Source organism: Salminus brasiliensis, chromosome 20, assembly GCF_030463535.1.
Source record: "Salminus brasiliensis chromosome 20, fSalBra1.hap2, whole genome shotgun sequence".
In the NCBI taxonomy this organism is placed as follows: domain Eukaryota; kingdom Metazoa; phylum Chordata; class Actinopteri; order Characiformes; family Bryconidae; genus Salminus; species Salminus brasiliensis.
The window spans coordinates 1,840,439-1,859,445 of record NC_132897.1 but is presented as its reverse complement, the minus strand read 5'-3'; the positions used below and the strand labels follow the sequence as shown (position 1 = coordinate 1,859,445).

General features: G+C 41.1%; 1 protein-coding gene across 1 annotated transcript in view; it reads left to right on the top strand.

Annotated features, from left to right (window-relative positions):
• The window catches only part of dnah10 (dynein axonemal heavy chain 10), an 80,417-nt gene that overhangs the window by 34,285 nt on the left and 27,125 nt on the right, over positions 1-19,007 (top strand). The window contains exons 31-48 of the mRNA XM_072664345.1: positions 174-443; positions 1,729-1,912; positions 2,436-2,570; positions 2,750-2,902; positions 4,210-4,398; positions 6,057-6,203; positions 7,781-7,972; positions 8,788-8,906; positions 9,061-9,219; positions 11,367-11,502; positions 12,641-12,763; positions 12,866-12,997; positions 13,080-13,296; positions 13,395-13,514; positions 15,263-15,408; positions 15,500-15,652; positions 16,661-16,921; positions 17,791-17,963. Of these exons, the coding sequence (XP_072520446.1) occupies positions 174-443; positions 1,729-1,912; positions 2,436-2,570; positions 2,750-2,902; positions 4,210-4,398; positions 6,057-6,203; positions 7,781-7,972; positions 8,788-8,906; positions 9,061-9,219; positions 11,367-11,502; positions 12,641-12,763; positions 12,866-12,997; positions 13,080-13,296; positions 13,395-13,514; positions 15,263-15,408; positions 15,500-15,652; positions 16,661-16,921; positions 17,791-17,963 (3,009 nt within the window). The remainder of the gene's footprint in view (positions 1-173; positions 444-1,728; positions 1,913-2,435; positions 2,571-2,749; positions 2,903-4,209; positions 4,399-6,056; positions 6,204-7,780; positions 7,973-8,787; positions 8,907-9,060; positions 9,220-11,366; positions 11,503-12,640; positions 12,764-12,865; positions 12,998-13,079; positions 13,297-13,394; positions 13,515-15,262; positions 15,409-15,499; positions 15,653-16,660; positions 16,922-17,790; positions 17,964-19,007) is intronic.

The following is a 19,007-nucleotide window of genomic DNA, read 5'->3' as shown; positions in this document are numbered from 1 at the left end:
TCGGTGAGCTAGTCTGAAGAACAGAGCTCGGTTCCTCTAGGTTTCTCCTGGACGCCCCCCAGTCCAGCCAGCACAGCGTGGAGGATGTAATGTAATGTAATCAAACCCTATTGCCAGTACCTTGGCTGTTCCTTAACACACAGAGATGTCTTGTGTTGCTGCTTGTGGCTCAGGGTGGACTGGATGCTGGACTACCAAGGCATGGTCGTGCTGGCAGGGAACCAGGTGTGGTGGACGTGGGAGGTGGAGGATGTTTTCCGCAAGGTGAGAGACGGCGACAAGCAGGCTCTGAAACAGTACGCAAAGAAAATGCACAGACAGATCGACGACCTGGTCAGACGCATCACACAGCCTCTGAAGAAGAACGACCGACGCAAACTCAACACTGTTCTCATCATAGACGTCCATGCCAGGGACATCGTGGACAGCTTTGTCAGAGACAGGTACAAGATTTGCACACTGTTAATGGTTATTGAGTTCCTGTAGTAACAACCCGACATGACTCTGCTGTTACTAATAAAATCTGAACACTATCGGGTGAGAAAGCAAACATGGGCTACTGGAGACCACTGAGCTTGCACAAGTTAGAGTTTACTAAGTTTTCTCCAGAACAGACAACACACTAACATCAGCAACAGCACCAGCAAACAAAGCAGAAGAGCAGTTCAAATAAGTCCAATAGGTGGGATGAAATAATCGAAGTCCAAAGATCCAAAAACAGCACCTTTCACATACCCACCGTTATTTAACAATTGCCAACAGGGGAAGAATAAAACAATAAATAAATAAATACAAAAACCTCAAGCCAAAAGTGCTGTTTGAGAAGAAGTGAAAGTACACAATATGTTCAAATGTTTGTGGACACCTCTTCGAATGAATGCATTCAACTACTTCAACTACTGCTGCCGAAGTCCACTAGGTGGGATGAAGTAATCAAAGTCCAAATATTGTCCAAAGATCCGAAAACAAATCCAAGAGATATCAAAAAAGTGTCAAAATAATAATAATTTAAATAAAATATAAGTACAAAAACTCCAAAAGTATGTAAAAATCCAACACAGGAAAAAAAACAAGCAAAAACAAGAGCTCACCCAGTTCCTTGGGGTATATCCACAGCTTAGGGGGGATCCAGTCCTCAAGGACAGAGATGAATAAAAAAAAAAAAGCACTAGGCCGCTCCTCCCAAATCTTGCTCCTCCATGACAATGGCTGCCACTTCCCTTTCCTGTTCCCAAACCGAATATCCCCCTCCCCCAATCACTGGGAGGCTTTTGACAGTGGAGCGCTGAGCCCTTGCTTGGATTTGAACTGATGTTCTCCTCACACTTGATGAGCAGCAGTTAGACCGTAGGGCCGTTCTAGAGCTGTGAAATGACACTACATACAAAGCCAGTTCTGAGTAAATTCACCTGCCCTTCTTTCTCAGACTCAGAAATGGACACATGGGCTTCACAGCTCTCTAGAGTGGAGCGACTGTCTAACTGCCTGCTTGTCAATAAACAGTAAAGACTAAACTAAACCTCTCTGCAACTGCACTTGAAGGCGTCCACATTTGTGGCATTAAGTTCTCAGACACAGTCTGCCACTCGAAGCAGACCAGTTAGTCGCTTTATACAGAGCCTATTTCTGCTGACCGCTGTTATCTATGACTTTTTTGATATTTGTCATTAATTCCATACATTTTCAGACTCTAATTAAAGCCTAAATGCCCTCTGACATTGTCTGCAGCATCACAGATGCTCGAGAGTTTGAGTGGGAGAGCCAACTGCGCTTCTACTGGGACAAGGAGCCGGACGACCTGTTTGTGCGTCAGTGTTCTGCTGAGTTCTCCTACGGCTACGAGTACATGGGCCTGAACGGCCGTCTGGTCATCACTCCACTCACCGATCGCATCTACCTCACGCTCACACAGGTACAGACCAGCGTGTTGATTTCAGTGACTCATGGCTTGTGTTATTTGCACTACACACACATATAGAGTAGAGTATTATGGTCTCCATATTGACTTGTGTTTAGCAGTGTAAGCTTAGAGGTGTCTTTGAATTTTTAGTCTGTATAAACTAGCTGAGGTTCTTCTTGAGTAAACACTGAAGCACGTTAGTAAGTCTAAATGACCTAAATGTAAATGTAAATATATGCTTTGTTTGGCATAATTCACAATCACAATGAATGGACCAATAGAAATGCTCCAATAACCTTTTTTACACTGATTTCAATTGAAAGTTAAGACTAAGATTTTAAAGATTTTACATGACAATGACCATAAATATGATTATATTGGGTGTAGTTTTGTGTATACAGGTTTATAACAGGGCAGCCTTAATAGATGTCCTCTCAAAGCGGTTGACCTAATTGTTTTTTGCTATGACCGTTGCATAAATCCCATATATGACCATTCTGCTGTAATTAACACGTGTGTAATGTGCTGTCTGTAGGCCCTGTCTATGTACCTAGGTGGAGCACCAGCTGGTCCTGCAGGTACAGGGAAAACTGAGTCCACTAAAGACCTGGCCAAGGCTCTGGGCTTGCTGTGTGTGGTCACCAACTGTGGCGAGGGCATGGACTACATGGTAAGAGGGCCTGGACAGAAGACAGATCAACCCTTGGTGTAGATAATGACTTCGGATCTGATCTGTTAGAGTGGAATAACTGTTAGAGTGGGGGGCTGACGCTTGCAGCTGAGCACATGGACTAAGACTATTGGTCATTTCTGTTTTTGTATTTGTGTGGGGGTTTTCTTTCTCCTCAGGCAGTGGGCAAGATCTTCTCTGGTCTGGCTCAGTGTGGAGCCTGGGGCTGCTTCGACGAGTTCAATCGCATTGACGCCTCCGTACTGTCCGTCATCTCCTCCCAGATCCAGACCATTCGCAATGCCCTCATAATGCACCTCAAGAGGTTCCATGTAAGTCCAGCATGTCAGTGATTTGGGACTGAACCTTAATTTACTTCATTTATAATAATAATAATAATAATAATAGAGCATTACATATACTTTTACAGCACCTTTCATTCCCAATGTTACTTAACAATAAAAATGACTTAAGAATAAAACAATCAATAAATAAATAATGTTCAAATGTTTGTGGACACCTTTTCTAATGAATGCATTCGACTACTTACTACTAATTGCATCTATTGCTGACACAGATGTGCAAATGTCCTTGTTGGGAAGTACAGACAATAGAATAGGACTATCTGCAGCAGATAAACCAACATGACCCTATTGGCTCCATGCTGCCTAATAATGCCAGGCATGGGCTAAGGGGGTATAAAGCCCCCCAGCATTGAGGAGCTGTGGAGCAGTGGAAGAACTGTGTTCTCTGGAATGATAATGGTGGAGCTCCATCCAGTTGAGGAGTTGGGGAAGATGAGGTGGGGTGGTGATTATCAGCCACCATCCTGACCTCACTAATCCTGCTCTTGTCTCTGAATGCAATCAAATCCTCACAGCAATGATCCTCCTCCAAAATCTAGTAGAAAGTGTTCTTCTCTGGACAGTAGAGACAGTTACTCCAACAGAAGCAGGATCAGCTCTTTTAATAGCCTTGATTTCAGAAGAAACTATGAATGAGCAGGTGTCCCAATACTTTATTTAGTGTAGTTTGGGATAAAGCAGTACTAAATGACCTTCCACCGATGGTGGACAGCCTGAACCTGAAGACAGCCATAGAAAAAAAGACTTTTTGCTTATTTAGCACCTATAATCTAGAAAAATCTATATAAATAAAACAGCACAGAGGGAAACTTAAATGAAAAGAAGTGTGTGTGTTAAAAAATGAAAAAGCAAAACAAGGAAATTGAATAAAATGAAATATTGAATATTAAGAATGAAATTGAATATTATGAAAATATTATAAAACAGGATAGTACATTTATATACAGAAAGCTGTATAATTAGTCTTTAAAATTTAGTAAACCAGCACTTGATTTGGAATATGGTGCATCAGGCCTTTATAAATATGATAACACATTAAAAAAACAGTGGAATAATTGAAATAAATACATAATTATTAATAATATTAAAATGTAATACCCATTTATTAGATGTATTATTCTTCTTATTAAAATATTTTTTTTAGCATTCTTCTTTAAACATAATTAATTAATATTACGGTATAATGAAAAGGTTTTTGCACTGTGACAGTAGAAGATACAGTGGAATGCAGTAATCATGCCATATTGTGTTTACTGGGTTTAACTTGCGGACAGTTTGAGGGTCAGGAGATCAGCTTGGACTCCAGAATGGGCATCTTCATCACGATGAACCCAGGCTACGCTGGACGCACTGAACTGCCTGAGTCGGTGAAGGCTCTGTTTCGGCCAGTGGTGGTCATTGTTCCCGACCTACAGCAGATCTGTGAGATCATGCTCTTCTCTGAGGGCTTCCTCATGGCTAAGGTGACTGTCGTACTCACAACTGCTCTTTCCATAACATTACACACTCTAAATGTAGGTATTGTGATATACACTAAGGAGGCGGAGCTACAGTCTCTCATTAGGGTGAATATTAATAACGCTCTAAATGTAGGTATTGTGATATACACTGAGGAGGCGGAGCTACAGTCTCTCATTAGGGTGAATATATATTAATAACGCTCTAAATGTAGGTATTGTGATATACACTGAGGAGGAGGAGCTACAGTCTCTCATTAGGGTGAATATTAATAACGCTCTAAATGTAGGTATTGTGATTTACACTGAGGAGGAGGAGCTACAGTCTCTCATTAGGGTGAATAATAATAACGCTCTAAATGTAGGTATTGTGATATACACTGAGGAGGCGGAGCTACAGTCTCTCATTAGGGTGAATATTAATAACGCTCTAAATGTAGGTATTGTGATATACACTGAGGAGGCGGAGCTACAGTCTCTCATTAGGGTGAATATTAATAACGCTCTAAATGTAGGTATTGTGATATACACTGAGGAGGCGGGGCTACAGTCTCTCATTAGGGTGAATATTAATAAGGCTCTAAATGTAGGTATTGTGATATACACTGAGGAGGCGGAGCTACAGTCTCTCATTAGGGTGAATATTAATAATGCTCTAAATGTAGGTATTGTGATATACACTGAGGAGGCGGAGCTACAGTCTCTCATTAGGGTGAATATATATTAATAACGCTCTAAATGTAGGTATTGTGATTTACACTGAGGAGGCGGAGCTACAGTCTCTCATTAGGGTGAATATTAATAACGCTCTAAATGTAGGTACTGTGATATACACTGAGGAGGCGGAGCTACAGTCTCTCATTAGGGTGAATATTAATAACTCTCTAAATGTAGGTATTGTGATATACACTGAGGAGGCGGAGCTACAGTCTCTCATTAGGGTGAATATTAATAACGCTCTAAATGTAGGTACTGTGATATACACTGAGGAGGCGGAGCTACAGTCTCTCATTAGGGTGAATATTAATAACGCTCTAAATGTAGGTACTGTGATATACACTAAGGAGGCGGAGCTACAGTCTCTCATTAGGGTGAATATTAATAACGCTCTAAATGTAGGTATTGTGATATACACTGAGGAGGCGGAGCTACAGTCTCTCATTAGGGTGAATATATATTAATAACGCTCTAAATGTAGGTATTGTGATATACACTGAGGAGGCGGAGCTACAGTCTCTCATTAGGGTGAATATTAATAACGCTCTAAATGTAGGTATTGTGATATACACTGAGGAGGCGGGGCTACAGTCTCTCATTAGGGTGAATATTAATAAGGCTCTAAATGTAGGTATTGTGATATACACTGAGGAGGCGGAGCTACAGTCTCTCATTAGGGTGAATATTAATAACGCTCTAAATGTAGGTATTGTGATATACACTGAGGAGGCGGAGCTACAGTCTCTCATTAGGGTGAATATTAATAATGCTCTAAATGTAGGTATTGTGATATACACTGAGGAGGCGGAGCTATAGTAGCTGTGAAAGAACATAGATTTATGGATAACTTTAATATTTATATATATGTAACATAGGACACTACACAGTATGTACTTTAGGTCTGTCAGAGGCACAGAAGAGTCAGTGTGTTGGGTTTTGAGTTGTAGGTGTTGGCGAAGAAGATGACCGTGTTATATAAGCTGGCGCGGGAGCAGCTGTCCAAGCAGTCTCACTATGATTTCGGGCTGCGAGCGCTGAAGTCTGTCTTAGTGATGGCAGGAGAACTGAAGAGAGGCTCCCCTGATCTTAATGAGGTGAGTAGTAAGACTTTGAATATCAAACATAACTGTAGTGTTTTTTCCTCTTCTGCCAAAACGTCTAGATGTTAGAAGTTCTACCTTAAACCAGCAGCTTCAGGATCATGCTGATGCTCCTCCACTGACTGGAACACTCCGGGCCGGAGCGCTGCTGCTGCTGCTGCTGCACTATGGAGGTCTGGTGGTGGAGCTGCAGGAGGAGAACCTCTCTCCAGAACTGCTGCTGTGTAACGCTGCAGAACCCATAGAGTCATATTAGTGTACCAAATTACCAAATGCATGTGTACGGCTGACCATGAGGGGGCGCTCAAAGCATGATATGTAGTTAGCGCAGTGGAGTGAAAGTGACTTACACTCTCACTAAACAAGCTTTAAAATACCAATTCTCAACACTGCCTTAATGCATAATACACAGTGAATTAAGCAATACATTACATTTGCATTCAGTCGACAGGTTCGAATCGCTACTTCTGACTCTCCTTTTTGTGATTCATGTTTTATTAATTTCCATTTAACAAACAGCATCCCATATTCCATTATTCCATACGGACATTCCAAGTATTTCTGATATTCTAACATTTTTTCAGTGTCAACAACTAAAACAATACCTTTTCATCAAATTTACATCATAATCAATCAGTCAGTCAATCAATCAATCAGTCTTTTTTTAACTTGGAAATACTTTGGTGCTAAACCTCATGCTCAGTGCAGCCAAGCATTTACCAGTTAAAACGACATTTAAATTAGGTTTAATCAGGTTAAACTAAAAAGAGAAACTACAGAAAAGAAACAAATGTCAAACGAATTAAAAACAAATAAACAAACCAACAGCATTTTTACATTTTTAAATAAAACCAAAAGCAATTTATATACTGTTAACACAAAATGACACCGGGACAAGCAATAATAATAATAATTCATAAAAAGATTATACTAAAATTCAATTAAAAAGGTAAAAGACAAAAGTTAAATGCAACTCAAACCAAAAAATAATCAAATATCTGCACATCTACTAACATGTTGTGATTTAATTGAACCAAAAATCTTAATGCGAAGAATGAACTAACCAATAAACTCTTTATAACCTACTGCTGCAGTTGATAATAAACAAAAATAAGAAAAGAAGAAGGAAACTGATTAGAAGAGAAGTTTAGAATTTAAGTTGTTTACATGATTATTGGATGTGGGATGTGGAACAATAAATGAAAATAAACAAAATAATAAATGAATAAAAAAATAACAGCAGCATTGTTTTTTAAGATTGTAGTTTCAAAAAATGAGTAATATATATATATATATATATATATATATATATATATATATATATATATATATATATATATATATATATTATTTATTTATTTATTTATTTATTTATTTATTTTTTACTTGACTCACTGGTCTCTCTCTCTCTCTCTCTCCCCCTCTCTCTCTCTCTCTCTCTCTCTCTCCCCCCTCTCTCCCTCTCTCTCTCTCTCTCCCTCTCTCTCCCTCTCTCTCTCTCCCTTTCTCTCTCTCTCTCTCTCTCTCTCTCTCTCTCTCTCTCTCCCCCTCTCTCTCTCTCTCTCTCTCAGGATGTGGTGCTGATGCGAGCTCTGAGGGACATGAACCTCCCTAAGTTTGTATTCGAGGACGTTCCTCTGTTCCTGGGATTGATCTCGGACCTGTTCCCAGGACTGGACTGCCCACGTGTGCGCTACCCCAGCTTCAATGACGCTGTGGAGACCATCCTGCAGGACAACAAATACGTCCTGCTACCCAATCAGGTGCCACCTACTACCCTTCTTTCCTGAGCTAAAGTAACTTTGAAATGAGCCAAAAAGAAACCCGACATAAGATCTGCCACAGCGACAAAGCCCTCAACACCCTATAAATCAGCTAAAATCGACCAGAAGAGGATGGGTTCCACTCAGGGGTTCTTCTTCTTCTTCTTGGTCTGAGGGAGTTTTCCCTGCCACTGTTGCCATTGGCTTTCTTTAAAGAGGAGCAGACCCAGACCTCTGTAAAGCTGCTTTGCTATAAAATAAAACTTGAACTTGAATTTCAAGTCTGGTTTTAGTGAGAACACTAGCAAATGGTCCGTTAAGCTGTGAAGCTACAAATCCCCCTGATTGAGGAGTAGCAGCCTTATAATCTTTAGATTAACAGTAATTTGGACACTTTAGCAGCTCAGCAAAGTGCTAAAATCTAAGAAATGCATCTCACTGGAGGAGAACTCCTGGCAATTAAACATGATGGTACATATTTGCCTAAAACCTGAACATTTGGATTGTATTTATAAATTAAGTTGTTATTATTAGCAGTTATTATTTAATTATAGTTAAACTGCTAAACCAGATGTTAGACCCAGAGATTAATGGTAAACCATTACATTCACACAACAGTCTCATATAAACATGTGACTTTTTATTTATATATTTATAATCAGTGTTCTTCATCACACCTTGATCACACCCCCCACTTTATCACTTTCCTTTTTACCCCAGAATGATTCCGAAAGAGATGAACACCGTCTGCAAACTCCAGTTCCTGTGCTGATAGAGGCTTAATATACTAAGAAGTTCCTTTCCTGTTTCTACAGGTGGATAAAGTGGTCCAGATGTATGAGACCATGATGACCAGACACACCACCATGGTGGTGGGACCCACCGGGGGAGGGAAATCTGTGGTTATTAACACTCTGTGCCAAGCCCAGACCAGGTTGTTTATCTTAATCATATCTCCTGTATGCATCAACAATGTTCAAAATGAAATCTAACGAGCTGAGAATAGTGCACTTGGAATTCTTTGTCAATTATTTTGTAATTACATTACGCCTCTAAAGTTGATTACCTGCTACCCGTTGTACCTGCAGGCTGGGTCTGTTGACCAAAATGTATGCGCTGAACCCAAAAGCCATGAGCGTGATCGAGCTCTATGGCATCCTGGACCCGGTGACCCGAGACTGGACTGATGGGATACTATCCAACATCTTCAGAGACATCAACAGACCTACTGACAAAAAGGAGAGAAGGTAGGAGTGATCAGCAGGCCTGGGTTTAACCCTTTAAGATCAGTGGAAAATGCAGTGTTGCTACATTTGAGTCTAGTCTTCGTCATTAAGCTGATTGATTAGAGCTGTATTTATTTTAATAAATAAAAAACATAACATTTTAAGCTGAAATAAAAAAAAATTGTTTGATTTGTCACATACTACCATTTTTACAATAGGATTATACTTTTCATAATTCAGTGGCCTTTTATTGTTACAAATTAGAGGTGGGCGATATGATAAAAATATTATATCACGATATTTAAAGACATTTTCACAGTATGCAGAATTTATTGACCAAATTCCTGAGTAGATGCAGATTCTGAAAAACTGCTACTCAAATATTTTCCTGTACTTATTGAGATTATTTCTATTCAGATTTTGCTGCAATTCATTCAGTTAAACAGGATCACTAGAGATGCACCGATACCACATTTTCCTTGCCAAAACCAAGACCAGATTTTTCAGTATCTGCCGATACAGAGTACCGATACCGAGACCAACTCTGACTTAAATACTCAAAAGATGTCTATAAATCCTGATATTTATAGTGTTCCAATTTTAATAGTTTGTTTTTTTAATATCTGATGCCAAATAAGATCTAATAAGCATGAAAGAACAGCCTTTACTGGTTCAGTAACTGCATATTTAAAAAGTTTTAGAGCTATGAAAAATAAAAATTGCCACAATGTAGAAACACGTGCAGGTAGGGAAGCATAATCTTTCATAAAATAAAATTCACATTTCAGAGAAATCTTTAAGTTTAGAAAAAGAAAGTGCTTCTGCAGTAAATTTCACATTCAGGTTCATGTAAAAATGTAGTAAACTTCAGTGGGTTTCCTTTAAACAAGCTGCTGAACCTCAAATCAGAAAGTGCTGTAATGTAAATGTTTCATTAGTTGTGTGTTTCATGGTATGAATTTTTATTTTTATTATATTTTTGTATTTATAACTGGCTTTTACTGGTTCTTTAAACTTTTAGTCTCATAAAAAAATAAAAATAGGGCGTCAGTGGTATCGGTTCTCTCTTTGCAAAACCGATACTGTGTGTAAGTGCCAGTATCATTGCCGATACCGATGCAGTATCGGTGGCAGTGCAACATTAGTAATTACACCGTCTGTAATGAACCATGCAGTTGGTCAGTGTGTCTTAAGTACTGACAGTATCCACGATATGTTTAGAAAAGCATTATAAAGATTCATATCACAACAACAAAATGTATTACAGTACAATAAAATATTATAATATTGCCCATCCTATTACAAATCAATAATTAGCATTTCTATTTCTAAATGATGGCTTTAGTGCATCCAACAATAAAGGCTTGAGCTTTATTTATGTAGTGATGGAAAATACAGTGACTGATCAACTGGTCAGTAAAAATTGTATTTATTACTTTTATTACTAATAAACACAATGAGCAAATCATCCATCAATCAACCTAAACTATATGGACAAAAGTATTTAGACGCACCTTATAACCATTGAATTCAGGTGTCTGATTTGGCCCCGTTGCCACAAGTATAGACAATCAAGCCTATAGCCATGCAGTCAGTCTTTCTTCCAGACATCAGTGAAAGAACGGAAGGTTCTGAAGAGCTCCCTGGACTCCAGCGTGGTTCTGTATGTAATAGGAGACACCGCTGCACCAACAACAGCAACAAGTCAGCTGGTGAAATTTAGACCTTCCCTCCTAGATCTTCCTCCATCAGCTGTGAGTGGTGTTATTATTGAACAGTGGAAGAGTTTAGGAGGAACAGCTCACAGAGAGCAGCTCAGTGATCCACAGAGTGTCTGTCAGACCACGTAAAGCTACAGAGCGGGGTCAGGGCCGAGTGCTGAGCTCAGAGCAGAGTGCAGAAAAGCCTCCAACTGACTCAGTAACTGCAGCAGAGCTCCAGACCTGCTGCTGCTGCTGTAGAGCTTAGAGCAAAGAGGGACCGGCTCCATATCAATGTCTATGGGTTTAGAATGGGACGCCCCAAAAGCTTCTTTAGTTGTAATGTGTAAGTGCCCCAGTGGTAACAGTAGGCTATGGCTGAAAGCAACATAATGTTTTTATTGAGTTTAGGATTCAGTTGAATTGAATGTCTGTTTTTTTAATGTAAAATTACCTGGCACCCTACAGGTATATCTTGTTTGATGGCGATGTGGATGCCCTGTGGGTCGAGAACATGAACTCTGTGATGGATGATAATAAGCTGCTAACCCTGGCTAATGGAGAGAGAATCCGCCTGCAAAGCCACTGTGCTCTCCTGTTTGAGGTAACCTTATGATGCCTGCAGGTTCAGTCCATCTATATACACAGTACTGTACCAACGTTTGAGCCCCCTGTGACAATCAGAATGTAAATCTGCTGATCTGGGCGGTAAGTTATCACTATTATTAGTGTCACTAATAATATCACTCCTACAGAAAGTGGAGGTGGTGGTTCTCCATCACTGTGTTCATCATTAGAACATCTCCAAAGTTCTCCTCTCTCATGGAGTCTAGTATTATTGAGAGTTCTCCTCAGATCAACACCTGGTTTGATGGTAAATCAGGGCTTAATGATGGTAAATCAGGTGAGCTGCTGCTGCTGCTGCTGCTGCTGCTGGAGGTGAACACATCCTCCACGCTGTGCTGGCTGGACTGGGGGGCGTCCAGGAGAAACCTGGAGGAACCGAGCTCTGTTCTTCAGACTAGCTCACCGACAAGATCTCACTACTTTCTTTCTTCAGAATGAGAAGCTCTTGTTTCTCCTTTTTACTGGATTCATGTTCAGCTGCTTTATCTGTTCTGATGAGATCTGGAGCTTCTACTGGAGAAACTCTCTCACTGCTGAGAGACAGGGGTTAGAGGAATGGGGGATTTAACGAGCCGATCCTGCTTTTGTTGGAAACTAAAAGCAGGATCAGCTCTAGTGGAAAACCTTCTTCCCTGGACAGTATCTCTACTCTTCTCAAGAAGGTTTTCTACTAGTTGGTGAGGTCAGAATGTTGTCAGGATGATCACCACCCCACCTTATAATACCCAACTCATCCCATCCAAAAGTACTGGATGGCGCTCCACCACCATCATTCCAGAGAACACAGTTCTTCCACTACTCCACAGCTCAATGCTGGGGGGCTTTATACCCCTATATAGCCCACGCCTGGCATTAGGCAGCATGGTGCCAGTAGGTTCATGATTACTATCTTCTCCAGAGAGTCCTGTTGTATTAGCAACACCAGGGTCTAGTCTAAGATGTGTGTACATTTCCACATCTGTGTCAGCAATAGGTGAAACTTCCATGAAAATGAAGCTGAATGCATTCTTCAGAAGGGGTGTCCACAAACATTTGGACATATATCTATCTATATACACACATACATGAATTCTGCACTTGAGAATACACTATACACTGTGTTTGTTTACTTTCAGGTTGGAGACCTGCAATATGCCTCCCCTGCCACTGTGTCCCGCTGTGGAATGGTGTTTGTGGACCCCAAAAACCTCCGTTATGCCCCCTACTGGCAAAAGTGGGTTAGCGACAGACCTCCGAAGGTAAGACATCGGCGTAAAATGCAGTATTCAGCTGTATTAGACTACTAACTCAGCAACTATCAAACGTATGGTTTTCTTATGTGGTCTGTGCATTGTCATCAGGAGCAAGCAGACCTGAGGAAGCTGTTTGAAAAGTATGTTCCCAGCACCATAGAAATGGTAGTGGAAGGCATAGTTGATGGCAAACAAGGGGAAAGGCTGAAGACCATTGTCCCTCAGACGGATTTAAACATGGTGAGTTATGAACCTCATAATTACTCTGTGAAATAGCTGATTACTGTGGTAATACTAGTGTTGGCTGTCTTCTCTCTTGTAGGTGGTACAGTTGTCTATGATGCTGGATGCTCTGCTGGAGCCAGAAGAACTCACCTATGAGGAGCTGGAGTGCTTCTTCATTGAAGCTCTCTACTGCTCCCTTGGAGCCACACTCTTGGAGGCCGGTCGTAAGAAGTTTGATGACTTCATAAAGAAGCTGGCCTGTCTCACCACTGTTCACGATGAGAAAGCACTGGCTGGTCCTGGAGAGCTCCCAGGTGTGTTTAAAAATGATGTGTTTATTGTATTTGGTTGCTGATTGGTTTTACCACTCTGGTTTGTGTGCTCATGATACACATCTGTGCCGTTTTACCAGGATACCTGCCCACGCTCTTCGACTTCCACTTTGATAGAAGTGCAAAGAAGTGGACTTCCTGGAGCTCATTGGTTGCCAAGTACATCCACAACCCTGATACAAAATTCATTGACATTCTCGGTAAAGCTTTCCCTTCTCCTCTCCTCTCTTCTCTTCCCTTCTCTTCTCTTCTCTTCTCTTCTCTTCTCTTCTCTTTCCCTTCTCTTCTCCTCTCTTCTCCTATCTTCTCTTCTCTTCTCTTCTCTTCTCTTCTCTTCTCTTCTCTTCTCTTTCCCTTCTCTTCTCCTCTCTTCTCCTCTCTTCTCTTCTCTTCTCTTCTCTTCTCTTCTCTTCTCTTCTCTTCTCTTTCCCTTCTCTTCTCTTCTCTTCTCCTCTCTTCTCTTCTCTTCTCTTCTCTTCTCTTCTCTTTCCCTTCTCTTCTCCTCTCTTCTCCTCTCTTCTCCTCTCTTCTCCTCTCTTCTCTTCTCTTCTCTTCTCTTCTCTTCTCTTCTCTTTCCCTTCTCTTCTCTTCTCTTCTCTTCTCCTCTCCTCTCTTCTCCTCTCCTCTCTTCTCTTCTCTTCTCTTCTCTTCTCCTCTCTTCTGTTTTTCTTCTCTTTTTCTTCTCTTCTCTTTCCCTTCTCTTCTCTTCTCTTCTCTTCTCTTCTCTTCTCCTCTCTTTTTCTTCTCTTCTCCTCTCTTTTTCTTCTCTTCTCCTCTCTTCTCTTCTCTTCTCTTCTCTTCTCTTCTCTTCTCTCTTCTCTTTCCCTTCTCTTCTCTTCTCTTTCCCTTCTCTTCTCTTCTCTTCTCTTCTCCTCTCTTTTTCTTCTCTTCTCCTCTCTTCTCTTCTCTTCTCTTCTCCTCTCTTCTCTCTTCTCTTCTCTTTCCCTTCTCTTCTCTTCTCTTCTCCTCTCTTCTGTTTTTCTTCTCTTTTTCTTCTCTTCTCTTCTTCTCTCTTTTTCTTCTCTTCTCTTCTCTTCTCTTCTCTTCTATTCTCTTCTCTTCTATTCTCTTCTATTCTCTTCTCTTCTCTTCTCCTCTCTTCTCTTTTTCTTCTCTTCTCCTCTCTTCTCTTTTTCTTCTCTTCTCCTCTTTTTTTCTCTTAATTTCTCCTTTATTCTCTTATTTTCTCCTCTATTCTCTTCTCCTCTCTTCTTTTCCCCTTTCTTTCTCCTCTCTTCTCTCCTCCTCTCTCCTCTTCTTCATTTTCTTTTCTTCTCTTCTCTTCTTTCTCCTCTCTTTTCTTCCCTGTTTTTTTTCTTCTTCTCTTCTCCTCTTTTTTCTTCTCCCCTTTTTATCTTCTATTCTTTCCCCTCTCTTTTCTTCTCCATTTTATTTTCTTCTCTATTTTTATTCTCTTTTCGTCTCTCTTGTCTCCTATATTCTCTTCTCTTCTCCTCTCCTCTCTTCTCCTCTCTTCTCTTCTCTTCTCATCTCTTCTCTTCACTTTTCTTGTACTCCATTCTCTTCTTCTCTCTTTTTCTCTTCATTTCTCCTTTATTCTCTTATTTTCTCCTCTATTCTCTTCTCCTCTCTTCTCTTTTCCCTTTCTCTTTTCTTTATCGTTTCTTTTCTCGTCTTTTATTCTCCCTCTTCTCTCTTCTCTTCTCTCCTTTTCTCTCTTTTCTTTTCTCTCTTCTCTTCCCTTCTCTTGTCTTTATATTTTTTTTCACTCCTCTCTTTCCTCATATTATCAATTTGCTTAACTTCTGTTCTCTTGAATCCAGGTTATCTCTGTTGGTGTTTTAAAAAATTATAGAACATCGTTCATAAATGCAAGCAGGCCGTAACATTTGTAATTGTAAAAATAATAATACAATAGAGGGACTGAATTAGTTAACTTCTGTCTGATGAATATGTTTTGTTATGAATAATGCTCTGTGTTCCTCAGTGCCGACAGTCGACACCACTCGTGTGAACTGGCTGTTGGAGCAGATGGTGAAAGTAAAGAGGCCAGTGGTGCTGGTTGGAGAGTCTGGAACCTCGAAGACGGCCACTACACAGAACTTCCTCAACAACCTCAACCCAGACACGACCGTGAGTTCTGTTTAAGACTTAAGCGTTCTCCTAAAGGCCTTTTAGAAGTGGTATTATATACTGCAGTTTCGAATCACTCTTATTTTTCCAGATGGTTCTGACCATCAACTTCTCATCGAGGACCACATCAATGGACCTGCAGAGGAGCCTGGAGGCCAGTGTGGAGAAGCGAACCAAGGAGACCTATGGTCCTCCCATGGGCAAGAGACTGTTGGTGTTTATGGATGACCTCAACATGCCACGAGTACGTCTATGGTGGCCTGTTATGGACAAATGTGAAATTGGACCAGAGTATTCATAAATACAAGAAAACCAGAGCTCTGTAGCCCCTCATGAGACCACAGAGTGAAAGAGTCTATAGAACATAATCACGTTTTTATGTACTTTATATTATATACATTATATTAGAAGTATATTAGAAATTATTTTAAATTAAACTGCCTGGTGCCATCCTGCCAGGCATTAATACATATGCTGCATACATTTACTTCCTCTATAAAAGTCCTCTGTAAAGAAGGTATATCATAGTATACACTATATATCCAAAAGTTTGCGGACACCCTTTTAAATGAATGCATTTAGCTACTTTAAGTTGGACCCATTGCTGAAACAGAAGTGCAAATGCACACACAGCTTGCCTAGTGCCTGTAGAGAAGTACTGCCAATAGAATAGGACTCTCTGGAGCAGATCAACATCATGACCCTGTTGGCACCATGCTGCCTAATAATGCCAGGCTTGGGCTAGAGAGGTATAAAGCCCCCCAGCATTGAGCTGTGGAGCAGTGAAATGGTGGTGCTCCATCCAATACTTTTGGGATGAGTTGGGGATAAAGTGTGATGTTCACCTGACGTCACTAACACTCCTGTTGCTCAAAAAATCCTCACAGCAATGCTCTTCCTCCAGAATCTCGTAGAAAGTCTTCTTCTCTGGACAGTAGAGACAGATACTCCAACAAAAGCAGGAGAAACTCTTTTTGATAGCCTTGATTTCAGAAGAAGCAATGAATGAGCAGGTGTCCCAATACTTTTGTCCATATAGTGGCAATACGCTTTAACGCCAAAACCCCACTACAGTATATAATAAAATATTATGAATGTATTATAAATGTATTGGTAAATATTACAGATTTAGTTACTGTTGTCATGGTTTTTGCTGCTTTTTTAAACTTACATTTGCATTAATAGTGCATGAAAGTTCAAAGCCGATCCATTACTGTTCTGCTTTTATGATGCTTGTATTGTTTTCTCTCAGGTGGATGACTACGGGACACAGCAGCCCATAGCCCTCCTGAAGCTGCTGTTGGACAGGGGTGGAATGTATGACCGAGGGAAGGAGCTCAACTGCAAACAGCTGAAGGACCTGGGCTTCATCGCTGCTATGGGGAAAGCAGGGGGCGGCCGGAACGAGGTGGACTCGCGCTTCATCTCTCTTTTCAGTGTTTTCAACATCCCTTTCCCTGAAGAAGAGGCCTTACACCTGATCTACTCCTCCATCCTCAAAGGCCACACCAGGGTGAGAGCTACACTGCTACAACCTTCAGAGTCCAATGAGAAGTTATTATTATGCGTACGGTAAAATTGTGCATACAGTAATGTTTTACAGACCTTCAAAACAAGCCTGTAGCACTTAACATAGTAATCAGTTCCCAATACTGTAATAATCCCAGGATTTAAACACAATTTTCCAGGCTGTAATGCAGCTGTAAAGCTTTAACAAAGTACAAACCTGGAAATATAAAATATAATGTAATTAATGGTTACATTAATGGCATCGCTGGGCAGCCGACACACTCAGGCAAAAGTGCCAGGTCCCCAGCTCCACCACAACAGCTTTAAACATGATGAAGAGAGAGGGCGCCATCTGTCCACCTGGAGAAAGCACGGGCAGTTGTGCTCTTTTAGACTCCGGTTACTGATAGCAAAGCAGCATGGCTCTGGATTCGAACTCGCGGGCCATGACCCCTGGGCCAGATGGTAGCACACTGGGCCGGTGAGCCACTCTGAGCATTCCAAAATGATTGGAGGGCTCTTTTTGAAGGCTTAACTTCCTTCAAAATGATTGGAGGGCTCTTTTTGAAGGCTTTACTTCCTTCAAAATGATTAGAGGGCTCTATTTGAAGGCTTTACTTCCTTCAAAATGATTGGAGGGTTCAGAACTTCAGGAGAAAGTGTTCCGATTCATGCCTGCTTCCCCACTTGAGTGCTCTTTTTATGAAAGTGAATTTAATGCATTTGGAAATCTTACACTCAGATCAGATCAGTGCAAAATCCTGATAATTCAATTCAATTCAAAATCAAGCACATTTAATTAACCAAATATACATTCAACATCCGTCCCTTCGAAATAAAGCCATTGAGTCTTGCTTATTGTTGTTTTTGCAGCCGTTCGATGAATGCATTCAAAAAATCTGTGACAAGCTGACCTTCTGCACGCTGGAGCTGTACAAAACCATCATTAAAGACCTTCCTCCAACACCTTCAAAGTTCCACTACATCTTCAACCTGAGGGACTTGTCCAGGGTCTACAACGGCTTAACCCTGACCAACGCAGAGAGGTAGCAGACTCCTCCGAGGGTCCCAATCTGCAGCCATGTGGTCTAGCAATGGGATATACACCAATCAACCATAACATCATAACAATCATAACCCCACCTGCCTAATATTGAATTGGCCTCCCCTTGTGCCGCCACAACACATCTGAGCATTCGAGGCATCTGAAGGTGTCCTGGCCCTAGACTAACGTTAGCAGCAGATCCTTTAAGTCCTGTAAGAGCATCAATGAGTCTTGGGTGCCCATGGCCATGTCACCAGGTTCACCAGTTGTCCTTCCCTGGAGCACTTTGGTAGGTTCTGACCCAGTTGTCTAGAACATCACAGTTTGGTTCTTGTCAAAGTATCTCCGATTCTCATGTTTGACGGTCAACGCAGTCTGTGCTTTGCTGTCTATATATGGTGCTAATGTTATGGCTGATCGGTGTATATGGATTGCACTAGTATATCATAGGTATCATAAATGTGTGTCATATGATGAAGATTGAACCCCTTAAACCCCTCCTCTGTTACCAGAGAACAGCCCCACCAGTTTGTACAGACGTCCCTGTAGTAGAGCAATACACCTTAGTGTGCAATAAGCCTTGGAGTGTTAAGGGGTTAAAAAAGATGCACAACTCCATTGCGTTGTTTGGTTTGACGGCAGCTGCGTCAAACCAGCTGCCACCTACCAGTCCGGCCAGCGGGTCCCCCTACCTGCCACCACCCATGGCGGACCGGCGGCTCTCCCGCCTGCCGCTGCTGCCTGTTTGGTGACCGTGCTGAAACCTAGATGGACTCGTGGCTGTCTGCCACTATTAATATCACCACTATTAACTTTCTGTTGTATCTGGTTTAGTAATTTTTATCATTAATGTTTAAATAGTTCTGACCAGAGGAGGACGGGTCGGGTCCCCCTTGTGAGTCTTGGTTCCTCCCAAGGTTTCTTCCTCCAGCTCTGAGGGAGTTTTTCCTTGCCACTGTCGCCGTTGGCTTGCTCACGGGGGTCTTTGACCCTTCATGTTATTTCTTCTTCTCTGTCTCTGTCCTTTATTAAGTACTAATTATGT